Genomic DNA, 14,631 nt, shown 5'->3' on the forward strand with positions numbered 1-14,631 from the left:
TTCACACCCATTGCCATGGATAAAAATGTTAGCTTTGATGACAATTAAACAAGCACCAGCATACACTTCACTTTTCTTTTTCTCACTAACAAACAGTAATTCCAATGGAAACAGCAGCCTGCAGCCAACAGCGGAGTTAGAATTCACCTGTTAATTACTTTCAGGTGTGGCTTCCAGCTGAACCCTGCTGAGTTGAGTGTAAGACTCTCTTAAGTGGTTAGATTCCCTTACAGTTATGCATCTACTTACTAAACCTATCTCTACCCAAAGAGTCAGAAAAAGATGTAAGCTGAACATTGCATTTGCTGCTATCCTACTTTAACTTCTGTGTCTCAAGAAATCTAGCTGAAACTAAGAGAGTCTAATTTACACTGCTTTACAAATCACATCTGAACTTGGCCCACAAAAGTCACAGCAAAATAATTATTGCATACCTATGTATCTTTTTTCCTGATTCTTACTCCTAAATTCTAGAGCTGAGTGAATGATTCACTATGAATAATTTATCTGATGAACCTAGCCTACTTTTGCACCCACAGGATATCTGGTGGCAGATTGCAATTTCCTTGAATGTATTTGTTATTGAAATTATTCTGGGGTTGGGGTTTTTTTTTGCCATTTTTATTAGATATTAGATATGCATAATGAACAGTTTTGTTGGAGAATTGGAGACACACCATTCAGGCTATTCTGGTTAATTGTGGTTGGTCAGACAAATCTCAGGGTATTGCTCCGGTATCTTGAAAGATTTAAGTGTGCTATATGAATATTCACATGGGCAAATTAAAGTCCAGTAGCAGTGTTTACATGCATATGCAACTCTGAAATTCTCTTTCTGCAAATATTTGTGGCATTAAGATTGAACGCCCAAATATTCGTTGAAAGTGAACACTAAAATGGCATAAGCATGGCCGACATACAGTCATTTAAAAATGTGAGCAAATACTCATGGGGATTTGTTTACAGTAACTGCTCAGCTTTACTTACTTCTGACATTTTACTACTATGAAGTCTCCAATATTGACTGAGCACCACATTATCTCTTTTCAAAAATATTAAACCTGTGTGGCACCATTTATTCTTGCCCTGATTCAGTGGTGATTTCTACATTCTCTTATTTGAAAAACTAGTTAGTTTTATCACAAACAATGTATTAGAGCTGTATAATACATGACCCATTATCATCTGACTGCCTTCTTAATGGTTGTTGCACCTTCATATGCTGAACAGATGTGTTATGAGAACATTTAATACATGCAGTACATACTGAACATGAAGAAGTGAGCCACAAACTTTTCTTAGGTAAAATACACAAAAGCTGCTTGGCTATAAGTCCTATCCAGCAGTCTTTACTCAAGCAAATCACCAACTGACTGCAGGATAAGGCCTTGTATGACTTAGTCTCACCTGTACAGTTAGTTATTTAAACTTCATTTAACATCAGATCTTTACTTTTATGACTCTTCTTTGTATTATCTGTATCTGAAAGACAAGAAAGTACCTTGTCTGGAAGATAAAACAGGGGTTGGAAGGTTCGATCCTATTACCTTACTCAGACAGTATTTATATTTAGGGGCAGATTGTGGCCTTAATCTGCATCCACTGGTGGAGAGAGTGCAGAATGGTCACATTGCAGTAAAAGCCAGGGGAAGAATTTTGACTGACTCAGCAATAACTCTTTCCTGGGCTGCAAGGCACTGTACTTGAGGGGCAGCTCTCCCACCCTTTGCATTCTCCCCAAGTAGATCATGCCTAATTCACGCACAGAGGTGTAAGATGGGAAATGCTTCTGCCACCAACCCCTTATGCACCTGCACAGGGATGAGGACAAACCAGCCTTTGTTTGTAGTAATATCATGCAACTAAAATAGTTTTGCCATTGAAATTTCACTGTGAGAAAGACAGAGTCAGGACCAGTGGTTAATAAAGAGAAAACAAATGCAAGACTTTTGATAAGGTGAATTACTGGAAAATGGTTTATGCTGATCTAATTTTTATTTGTGAATCCCCACTGAAGTTTACTATTGGAGGGAATATTTAGAACAAATCCTCTCTTGTCAGCTTGTGTCTTAAAATTAAAATATTTACTAGGTATAGAAGCCTCTCTGTGTTAGTTCTCTCATTTTAAATATCAGCCATTAAAAATAAAATTATTAATTTCATTTTAATGCATGACGACTTAAGGAGATACAATTTACATTGATGATCAGGACATACTCACCTTCAGAAAGGGCTAGATGTAAAACAAAAGATCTCCCAAATCATCAGTGTCATCCACATGTACAATATCTAAACAACATATCAAATACGCAGTGCACAAGAGAGAGGCAGTACAGAATATGATGGTGTAGGTGGCCACAGAATAAGACAGGAGCGCAAAGACAATGAATGAGTATTTTAAAACAGAAAAGAGAGATAAAAACAGCAGACAGATTTAAATGTACACAGAATAACTTGACACTACAGAAAATGCCATCATAAGGAAAAAAGGCATATTAAGACACAAATCAGATTTCAGCTTTTAAAATCCAAATATCTGTGTGCAGAGCCCTGTTTTTTAAATCAGTTGGTGTTATATTTGTACTACTAGAGTTTGGTCAGTTTAGAACAATTTGTTAGGTTTATCATGAATTAAGTTTCATTTGACATTTTGGAGAAGGTAAAAAACAAATCTGAAAGGCTCGCTGAGAACTTTTCTGATAAGAATAAAGAACAGTTGTGCTACACATTTTACACCTGACTCGTGAAAAACACTAGTTTTCTACCGATAAATACTAGTATGTTCTGAGGATTTTGCTAACATTGATTTTTTACACATAAATCCCGACAGGCCTAAAGAAAACCTCTGGAGATTATATGTTTTAAATATAGTGGAATTTGTATTACAATGTATTTACGTCATTTTTCTTAAACATGGAAGTCACATACAATCTGGAGATGAGAGTGTTAGATTGCTTACTTTGGGGCAAACCCTGTTCATTCCTCCAGGGTCACAAAAGTCTCAAAGTGCTGCTGAGCCAGTCCACTTATGCAGCCCAGGGGAGGGAACTAAATTTGAGAGGACTTTACCTTATGTGCTGTGGACATCCCAGTGCAGCTGCAATTGAAGGTGGGTGACAGGGACTTGGGGAAAGAATGAGATCTCTGGACTAATGGATCAACCACTTCATGGATCCACTGGCCACTGACTCACCTCAGAATGGGCACACATAACAGGATATACTGCATGCCTGCTGCTGCAACAATTGCCTTTACGAAACTTGGCTAATTGGGCTAGCAGCAGGGAATTGTATTTAGCCTTCTAGAATCTCTATCCCAAATGTTTGGGTTGGCAAATACAATACAGGAGCAGATAAAAAGTTTCATTTTACCTTTTCACCAGTTCTAGCCAGAGTCCCCATTCTAAGTATATAGGGAATATCTGGCCCATCCAGTAAAATTTTACCTAGTAGTAAAAATGCAAAAGAAAACATTTAACTGGCCCCACTGCATTTAAAATATTAGCGAGCTTTATAAAACATTTAAATTTTACTATCTCAACATTAAAATTGGCTATAAGTTTGTCTATCTGAATTTCCTAGGCTTTGTGTGGATTATGATATCAGATCTGATATTCCTATTCCTTACAAATTAAAAAAAAAAAAAGAACTAAACCAATAACAACGCATCTGAGTCTGGCAACAGAAAGGAGGTATATTTAATTAATTGCTCCCAGAGCACAGCTTCACAGGATAGGAGGAAAATAATTGCTAAAAATGACCCTTCCAAGGCTCAGGAGATGGGATCATTGAAAGCCTGGTCCTGCATTTACTTCAGTGAGAGCTCTGGAGTCACAAGGAATGTTAGATGTTGGCATCAAAGTATCAGAGGTAAATCATGCAGCAAACATCCTCCTCTCTCTTCCTCTTCCTTCTCACTCCTCTTTTTCAGTGAGATTGTGACATAAAAACTAACCCCTGAATCTTGCAAAGACTTACACATTTGTCACTGAATATAATGAAATCAGTGGGACTGTTCACAATATATAAGCTAAGAATGTGTGTAAGACTTTGTAGGATTGAGGCCTAAATCAGACAATCATCACCTGCCTTTATTCACTCTCTCTTTTCCTTTCTTCCCCTTCCTCCTTACAGAAAGCTTGTGACATTCAGGTAATTCATCACTTTCCCTATTCTCCTCAAATTCTCCACATAATGAAATCCTACCCTATAAATAGCATATAATTTTTTAAATTATATTTTTAAAACCAACTCTTTGACAAACAGAATCTTACAGAATAGATATTTAGCAGGGTAATGGGACATTTTGTGCTTGATCCTCTAAAAAAAACATATTTTCTCTGTAAAATATTGTGATTTTTTTGAATATCGAAAGCACACCATGGAGAAATAGTGAAGAAGGCTATGCACACAATCGAGGTCTGGTGACACCACAAACTACTCTAGCTTTTTCTCATAAGGCTTGGTCCTACTCCCATTGAAATTAAAGAGATTTTTCCATTTACTTCAATGACAGTACAATCTGGCCCAAAGTTCCCAAGAAGCCATTGTTCCAAACCTCAATTGTTAATTCATAATTAACTATAGATAATATAATTCACACCAGTACCTAATGTTTCAGTTTAGGTTCAAATACCTGTAGTATCTTTTCCTTTATTCTTAAACAAACATAAAAGATCTTTAACATAAACCACGTTTTATAACTATACTCCACAGATAAAAACACCCAGTCAGTTCATTAGTATTTGGCTAACATCTGTTTGGTTCTATGTACATGGAACAACAAACTGCATATAAATTTATCACTGAATAATATGCTACATGGACAGCTGAGTTCAGATAAATGTATAAGGTCAATCCTGCACAGTGCTGGTTGCCCGCAACTCTCATTTAAGCCAATGGGAACTAATAATACCCAGCACTATAGTACAGAATAGGACACTGCAGAATAGGGAACTTTATAATCCAAATATACCCTCTCTGTATATTAAAGAACCTGGTGCACCTGTTAAAAATATTTGCTATGCATGAGTGGTAATTATAAAGAGGGCTCTATTTACTTTATATACATTTGAACAAAAACACAAGTAAGGCTTTCAGAAGGGGACAATGGTTCTTACCTAGCGGAAAAATGTTTGTACAGGTGTCATCCATCTCTCATTGTGTGCAAAATAATGTATCTGACTACTGGAAGTAATTTTACAATGAGGTAATTAGTGCCTCATTTAATGAATAGTTTTTGGCAAGCACTGTAAACACACATGATGTCGCAGATAGATACAGGCACAAGGATTACACAATTCAGTCAAAAGAGCAAACGTTGGTAGGATGACATAAGATTTGAGACACATGCAAAAAGCCATCACTGAGAAGCTTAAATAAATGCAAAGGCTACCTTACAAGTTGCAGCAAAATATACAATGTTAACTCAACTGCTTACCCACTAAGTACACCAAGAACCAGGTTAAGTACGAAAAATGAGCCAAGGATGATAAGACTAACAAAATAGATCCATGGCCAGTCACATCCTATTGCATCATTTACCTGTAAAATGTGAGGAAATAAGTTATGATTCAGCCATTCATTAAATAGCAGAGTCCTTTTAGCAGCTGCCAGATCACGTAGGTGTTCCTTCTTCCAAAATAAGCCCTACTTTTTAGTATCTGTCATCTCCAGCACTTAGTTACACGTCAGCCTCTAATTTGTTTCCATTGTATATTATTAGGAAAAGAAAAATTGGTTCCTCTTTTGAATGTTGAATATATCCATTAAATCTGTTAGTTAATTTTTAAGACAAGTGGACTCATATTTAACTTCTTTACTTACCCAAATAAATTTGCAGATGTTATGCCCTGTAACAGAAGGCATGTTTTAAATGAAAGGCATTTAAATGAAATGGTATTTATAGTGTTTTGTTTTGTTTTATAATTTAGCTTCAAGTTAAGTATGAACACAAAGCCTATATGCTGGTAACATTTTAAATTTTTCAAGACGAATCTCTGGTTTTGGTATCTGTACTTTATTTTCAGGGACTATGTCTTGGTTATGGTAAACTGTTTCTGCTTTAGGTATACAGCACAACTGCAGGAAGAGAGGAAGATCTTTTTAAACCACATCAATACTGCACATAAGCTCACCTGTATAATATAACCTGTGTGTTCATAGCAACTGAATTCAGGACTCTGCTTTCATGATGAAAAAGGTGTATGCTTACCCGCTCAATACACCAAGAACAAGATTTAGTACGAAAAATGACCCAAAGATGACGAGACTGACAAAATACACCCATGGCAATTCAAATCCCATAGCATCATTCATCTGTAAGAAATAAGATGATCTTATAGAAGTAGTTTCCTATAGTATGTAATAAGGAAGAATTAGAGAAAAGGAAAAGAGAGCTTTATAATGCAGTGAGACAATATTCTATGCATTTTCCTTAACATTCATTGGAGGCCCATCTGAGGAAAAGTAAAGCACTGGCCACATTCACTTCACATTCCTAGCACACACACTGAAAGAAAAGAATGACTATTGCATAGCTTTGCAAATGAAAATTATTTTGCCAAACATATAAAGGTAGCAAAGCAGGAATTTTGTTCTGTGCTTAATACTTTGCACACAATCCCAATTTGAGAAAATGTTTCTCTTCAGTATATAAAATAAAACAATACTTATAAAATGATATTTAAGACATTTGGGATCTTTTTCATTTTTAATATCAGCATATTTCTTACCTATACCTACTTGGATTTTCTTTTAAAAAGCATACACTAAAAGGTAAAACAGATTCATTGCAATAATATAAATATCCTATTATTTTTCTGTAGCAAATAATTTCAATAAACTCCTTACCATAAATATATAATTGGGTGCAGTAAGATATTCTTAATCAGTTTGTTAAGAAATATAGTGGGAATATATTTGTGTAACTCAAAAGTTTTATTTATAAAGTAAAACCTGTGTTATCCAGCATTTGATCAACCAGAAAGCTCTATTAACCGGCATTTCTGATTTCTCCCAATACAAATCTTCTATCTAGTAACCAGGACTAGTATATTGTCCGGAAGGTTATGCAATTGCACATTCTGCACTTTACTTTTATGCAAAAGAGGCAGAAGTAAGCAAACTGATACCAGGGATTTATTCAAAAAAGCAGATTCCAGGGTATATCATAGGTTTCAGAGTAGCAGCCATGTTAGTTTGTATCTGCAAAAAGAAAAGGAGAACTTGTGGCACCTCATAGACTAACAAATTTATTTGAGCATAAGCTTTCGTGAGCTACAGTTCATCCGATGAAGTGAGCTGTAGCTCACAAAAGCTTATGCTCAAATAAATTTGTTAGTCTCTAAGGTGGCACAAGTACACCTTTTCTTTTAGGATATATCATAGGATCATTACAGAGTCAGCCCAATCTTCTACATCTACAATGATAATTGATATTGATAATGATGACTCTGAGGCACTGCAAGATCCTGGAGTGCCTTCTGAATCATCAAAGAAAGATTAAATTATGTTCAGTATAGTTTTAGTGTTCAGTGTATTTTTAGTGATCTGGGTGTACATCATACACTGCCCATAGTGATATGTAGTGTCATAAGATAACCTACTGTATAGAAACTTAACCTGTGCATACCTAAGTGCTTCAAGAAACCAACCACTTTGCAGTGCAGTACTACTACTGGATTGATGAGTACCTCTATACTATTTTATACTTCATTAATTTTATTGTATTCTAATTCTTTGAAAATTGGTATTCCATTGGTAAGTATAACTCTTAGTTAACCAGAATTTTTGATTAACTGGCACCCCCATCCCTCCAACATGCCGGATAACAAAGCTTTTACTGTCTATAACATTTAAGCCAATTTAGTTGCAAACCGAAAACATGGAAACATTCCAGAAAGGGATTTTGAACCAAAATTATATAAAAGCTGAAGTTTATACATACATAGTAAAAAGTTTTGTTGTGGTTGTTATAAAATTAAGGTTAAATTAACTGAACATGAATATTCTATTTATATGCATACAACCTTTATGTAAACTTATTTTTCATTCTCTATTTTTGGAGAACCTCACCACATCCATCTCAAAAGATGGAATCAAGAAACATATCCACTGAAATCCAAAATGTCATATTTAGAAGAAAAAGAAAATATACGGGTGCAATTACCAAGATATTTTTCACATGTCATTTCTGACAATATTCCAAGAAAGGAAAATAGGTTAAATTGTGCTGGCTTTTCTTTCTAGGTTGTCATGCTCACATGTTGACATTTTGGGTTTGATCCTACAGTCCCTTTCCAGGAAAAATCCAACTGACTAAAATTAGAATTTTTTAAGGACTATAGGGTTGGGCACATTTTTGTGAAACAAACATTAGGGAACGCTTTTCCTCCTTCTTTAAAAGTGTGTGTGGTGGGGGGGGAGGCATGAAATAGGGGTTAAAGACATGTAACTTCCACTCAAAGTCCTGCTAAAGGATTTGAATCCTGTCATTAACATTGCTACTATAAGAGATCTGAGTCTTTTTTAAACAGAGAAAGAAAACCTTGATAAGTTTTATTTCTCATTTTATTTTAAAATCTTATTACAAAGCCTCCATTTTCACAAGGTAAAGGTATGCCCTACACTTGGTCACAGTTAAACACATACATAAATCTTTGCAGAATCAAGGCCTTGGAGAGTTCTCAGTGTTACTCAGTTAGCTGTAGTGAGGTAATGTATATTAATTTTTGTTTCACTTAAAAAAAATGGCTAATTCCGTTTACTTCCAATATGACTAAAAAGAGAAGATCTATCACCAAGGTTTTCAATGTCTTTTTAAAACAATCTACCCCAGGTCATTTTTCTATTTAAAATATTTTATGTAGCAGAACAGAAGAGGTTTTAAATAAGTGACAAATTTTACAGGACTCCATAGAAAAATTAAATACAGGAAAACTTTTAAGCAGCACAGGGTTTGTGGGGTTTTGTTGTTTTTTTTTGGTAGGGTTTTTGTTTTGTTTTGTCTTGTCTTATTTTGGTATTGGGGGAAGACTGTCACTGTATCGCAACACAGCAATATTCTTGTTAAATTAAATCTATCCCTAAAAAAACCCCTAACTAAATAGCAAGGACCAAGTCATCCCCTGTTTCTGAAAATTCACAGGAGGGGAAAAAGCAGACTCTTCCAACCTCAAACTTTCTGTGTGGGTTCCACAGGGCTTGGTCCCATTCTCTTTCCCCTCTACACATCATCTCTAGGTTATCTCATCCACAAACACAGATTCAACTACAGTACCGTCTCTATACCGATGACTCACAGATCTACCTCTCTGCTTCAGACTGTCTCTTTCTGTCCAAATTAAAATCTCAGCCTCTCTCTCTGACATTTACTTGTGGATGTCTAGCCATCAGCTCAAGCAAACATAGCTAACACGGAGCTCCTAATCTCTCTCTTCGCCACTACCGCCTTCTTGATTTTTCTAGACAGTATCGCCATCCTGCCTGTCATTCAGGCCCGTAACCGGCGTGCCTTCTTCAACTTAGACCTCTCTCTAGTCCTCATATCCAAGCTATATCTAAATCTTGCTGATTCTTTCTGTATAACACCTCTAAAATAAAGTCTTTTATATGCATCCACACAACTAAAACTCCTGCCCAGGCTCTCATCATCTTGCATCTCCATTACAGCAACATCCTTCTCTCTGGTCTTGACAAATGCAAACTTGTCCCACTCACATCCATTCACAATGCTGGGGTAAAATTCATTCTCCCAGCCCATCACTTGCACCATGTCATCTCTCTGAGTTCCTCCACTGGCTCCCCCTCCTCTATCACATCAAACATAACCTGCTTGTATTCACTATCAAGGCCCTTCACATTCAATCCCCACCCTATCATATCGTTCATTTGCTTTGTCGAAAGGCCCATGATACCAGAAGGAAAAGGTCAATCTCACCCAGTACTGATGACAACTTTTTGCTGGTGTAAACCATCTGAGAAGACCCCAAATGATATTTACAGCCTCACTTGTGTGAAGTTCAAGTCTGGGGAGCTCACCATGATCATTGCAAGCCAACAAGATGCTGATTTGCTCAGCAAGGGAGCATGCCCAGAGCCACCAGAATTTGTGTTAGTTTAGCACTATGTACCCCCAGAATGAACCAAAGCTGCTTTCCCCACTTCCTTGCAGATACCCAGACCGGGGGGGGAGCTAAGTTTGAAACATCCTCTCTGTGTCACAATGGCCATGTTAGCACTTGTGCTTTGCACATCCTTATGGTTGCTTCCCTGAACCTTGCCCTAATGTTTTTTTTACCATAAGCACTAGTTTCTAACGTAAAATTCATGTAAGAAAAAATCACTTTACATTACAGTGATGCAATTTTAAGGTCAACATTATGTTACCATCCAGGGCTTACACCACTGGCATGAGGAAGTTGGGAATCACAGCTATTCGATGGTATAAATAATTTGCTAGGCTTGGTGGGTGTTAGTTATTCAAATTAAAGCTGTTCTCAGTACTTTGATGGACTAGTACACTTTTGGTGCTGATCTAAGATTGAATTCAGCATATCCTGGACCGCTGACCAGCATAAAAAGCCATGCAATTTACAGTCTCCTTCAAAGGCATGTCCCCTGGTCCAGTAATGTTAGTTGGGTCCCATTCCCTGTACGTTCAAAGGCAAGCCAAGATGTCACTCGGGATGCTCCAGATGACAGGGACTGGATTCTTGCCCGACTATATCAGATAGAGGTCTGGAATGTTAGACCTGCTCTACCATTTTACAAGGTTAAGAATTTGGATTCTATTACTGCACTATTACAGGGGGAAAGATTAAAAAGAAGAGGCCACAAATGCCCTATCCCAGTTTTGTCCCAAATCCCTACTTTAAGCCTTTTCTTCAATCTACTTTGAATCTTTCAAAATAAGCAAGTAAAATCAGGTCATCCCAAAGAACACAGTTACTGTGAAATACAGGACAAAATAATTAAGGATATTCAGGTACCATCCATACCTTGTTATCTACTGAAAAATTATCTCCCTCTAGTCTACATTCCAACATCTGGAACAGATTCCAGAATTGGTGTGCAGATCAGGACTTTAATGTGCTTATGGCCTTTCTATTTGAAATACCCTGTATTTTCTGCAAACTGGTATCACCCTTGGACTCAGAGAGAACATATTGGAGGACCAAATGTCCAATTTCAAGACAGTCTTACAGAGCTCAGGCTTGGTCTCCTGTCTCATTTTCTGACTCACAGATTTCTAAAAACATAGGTCTGAACTCGCCTCCTCTCGTGATTTTTTACTACCTATTTCTTCAGGCACTTATTCAATCTCCATTCAAACCATTTTTATACTTCCTGTACATTAAGCTATATTTTTAATTGCAATAACATTGGCAAGGTGAATATCTGAGCCAGAAGCCTTTTTCATTCAGAGACAGCTCATTTAATGAAAGCCAAATGGCACTGTGCCTATCTCAAAACTTTATTCCAAAATTCAGGACAAATTTCCACAGGTCAAAAGAGGCAAGCCGAATGTCATTTTGTCCATAATCCAAAACAAAAACTGAGACATGGCTTAGCTATCAGCAAGGCAGAGAAAATCTCCCTCTCCAGAAACAAGTATATTTGCAAGCCCAAAGCATTATTTGTGGTCTCTCATCCAAAGTGCAGAGCAAATCCTGGCTCTAGCCAAGGATTCAACTGTGAGATGAATCAGGAGTTGTATTTAAGAAGCATAAAAGACCAAAGGCCTAAATCCTCCCCATGAATGCCACTGCATGTCAAATCCCTGCCATGTCCTTTTTCTGGACCAAAAAGTCCTGTACATTGCCAAAACAGGTTTGTAAAGCTGCCATGTGGACCACTTTTTATATGTGCCAGTCACCCCACCTTCTTTCTTTTTCTCTCGCACTGAGAGTGTAGCATAATTTTCATACAAAATGGTAACACTTTACAATAAGTCCCAGCGGAATCACATCGATTAACAAATCAACATTTACTGAGTTATATAGGGGTATTTGAAATACTCCAGTTTAACCCAACACAAACTAAAAAATAGTTACTGTATCTCAGATACCACTGTGTAGTAACTGCTGGTGAGGTATCCCAAATCTGGGTAAAGTTGCATGCAAATCCAGGCCTAAGTTCTCTTAAAATGTAGCACTGGCTTGCTGAAGAGTTGAAAGCTTCTTTGAACCTACTGATGAATCTGGATCTGAATTATGGGATTTTAATAAAGCAGTGTCATCACATCTCTAACATTTGTTTCCATCCTGGCTTCTTTTCCATAATGTTTCAAACTCTTTTCACTTCAAAAGGGTTTTGGTGTGGTGGTTTGCTGGTTTAAAATTTATAACATCTTCAGTGCCATTTAAGTTGGTGAATTTATTAATCAGGGCTAGAACATCCTTGGTAGCACCTTAGAAATGATAATGAACAACAAACCTAATTTTGGATGGGTTTACAAAGCCCTCAGAAATCAGGGTATTGTGAACACGGGGAATCGATCCAGCAGGCTTTTAAGTCTGCACTGTAGGTTCACGAACCTGAGAGCACTGACTTCGAAGCCTGCTGGAAAGCTCCATTCATTTTAGAGGATTCCAAACAGCATTTCAGCCACTCCAGAGCTCTGGGGTCCCCCAAGCTGCAATGGAGTTAACGTAAATCTGGTTAAAGGGGCCGGGCTTCAAGTATAGCAGCTCCTCTAAAGCTGGCCACCTGTAAAAGGGCCTAGCTTTACCTACGCTATACTCTGGGTTCTGGAACAAAAGCACAGATTTCTCTGACTCCTTCCTGAGCTGGCTGGATTCATCTTCACTGCACTGCAGACCGAGGGATCCTGCAGCCCACTGACAGGTGCACCTGTGGGTTGTGAATTCTGAGGCTGTTACTTTGTTGTGAATTTCACTTCACTGCCATTTCGAAAACCAGGTTTGTAACTGACATGCTGGTGAGGGTTCTGGCTAAAAGAGTCTAAACAAGTCTAAAAGAGTCTGCTGAAAGCTGAGAGACGAAGCAAGGTTCACTTGTGGAATCCACTGAAGAGAATGGATGAAGGTTACATAATCTTAGATTCCCTTATAATTACTTAAGGTCACTTCTGAATTTGAACTTCAGGTTTCTAAAGGTAAAACGTGCTACTAAAATGCATACCATTACTATGTGTCCAGACGACTCTCTCCAATTAAACATCATGTAAGAAAATAACTTGGGTATTATTAGAATCATAGAATATCAGGGTTGAAAGGGATCTCAGGAGGTCATCTAGTCCAACCCCCTGCTCAAAGCAGGACCAACCCCAACTAAATCATCCCAGCCAGGTCTTTGTCAAGCCTGACCTTAAGAACCTCTAAGGAAGGAGATTCCACTACCTCCCTAGGTAACCCATTCCAGTGATTCACCACCCTCCTAGTGAAAAAGATTTTCCTAATATCCAACCTACACCTCCCACACTGCAACTTGAGACCATGACTCCTTGTTCTGTCATCTGGTACCACTGAGAACAGTCTAGATCCATCCTCTTTGGAATCCCCTTTCAGGTAGTTGAAAGCAGCTATCAAATCCCCCCTCATTCTTCTCTTCTGCAGACTAAATAATCCCAGTTCCCTCAGCCTCTCTTCATAAGTCATGTGCTCCAGCCTCCTAATAATTTTTGTTGCCCTCTGCTGGACTCTTTCCAATGTTTCCACATCCTTCTTGTAGTGTGGGGCCCAAAACTGGACACGTACTCCAAATGAGGCCTCACCAATGCCAAATAGAGGGGAATGATCACGTCCCTCGATCTGCTGGCAATGCTCCTACTTATACAGCCCAAAATGCTGTTAGCCTTCTTGGCAACAAGGGCACACTGTTGACTCATATCCAGCTTCTTGTCCACTGTAACCCCTAGGTCCTTTTCTGCAAAACTGCTGCCTAGCCACTCCATCCCTAGTCTGTAACAGTGCATGGGATTCTTCTGTCCTAAGTGCAAGACTCTGCACTTGACCTTGTTGAACCTCATCAGATTTCTTTTGGCCTAATCCTCTAATTTGTCTAGGCCCCTCTGTATCCTATCCCTACCCTCCAGCGTATCAACCACTCCTCCCAGTTCAGTGTCATCTGCAAACTTCCTGAGGGTGCAATCCATGCCATCCTCCAGATCATTAATGAAGATATTGAACAAAACTGGCCCCAGGACTGACCCTTGGGGCACTCCGCTTGATACCAGCTGCCAACTAGACATGGAGTCTTTGATCACTACCCGTTGAGCCCGATGATCTAGCCAGCCTTCTATCCACCTTATGGTCCATTCATCCAGCCCATACTTCTTTAACTTGCTGGCAAGAATACTGTGGGAGACCATGTCAAAAGCTTTGCTAAAGTCAAGGAATAACACATCCACTGCTTTCCCCTCATCCACAGAGCCAGTTGTCTCATCATAGAAGGCAATTAGGTTAGTCAGGCACGACTTGCCCTTGGTGAATCCATGCTGACTGTTCCTCTCCTCTAAGTGCTTCAAAATTGATTCCTTGAGGACCTGCTCCATGATTTTTCCAGGGACTGAGGTGAGGCTGACTGGCCTGTAGTTCCCTGGATCCTCCTTCTTCCCTTTTTTAAAGATGGGCACTACATTAGCCTTTTTCCAGTCATCCGGGACCTC

The 14,631-nt window shown here is 38.3% G+C and overlaps 1 protein-coding gene across 1 annotated transcript in view; it reads right to left on the minus strand.

Moving 5' to 3' along the window:
• The window catches only part of CACNA1D (calcium voltage-gated channel subunit alpha1 D), a 328,116-nt gene that overhangs the window by 151,352 nt on the left and 162,133 nt on the right, over positions 1-14,631 (minus strand). Inside the window, exon 8 of the mRNA XM_077821490.1 lies at positions 5,440-5,543. Within this exon, the coding sequence (XP_077677616.1) occupies positions 5,440-5,543 (104 nt within the window). The remainder of the gene's footprint in view (positions 1-5,439; positions 5,544-14,631) is intronic.

Source organism: Eretmochelys imbricata, chromosome 7 (genome assembly GCF_965152235.1).
Source record: "Eretmochelys imbricata isolate rEreImb1 chromosome 7, rEreImb1.hap1, whole genome shotgun sequence".
In the NCBI taxonomy this organism is placed as follows: domain Eukaryota; kingdom Metazoa; phylum Chordata; order Testudines; family Cheloniidae; genus Eretmochelys; species Eretmochelys imbricata.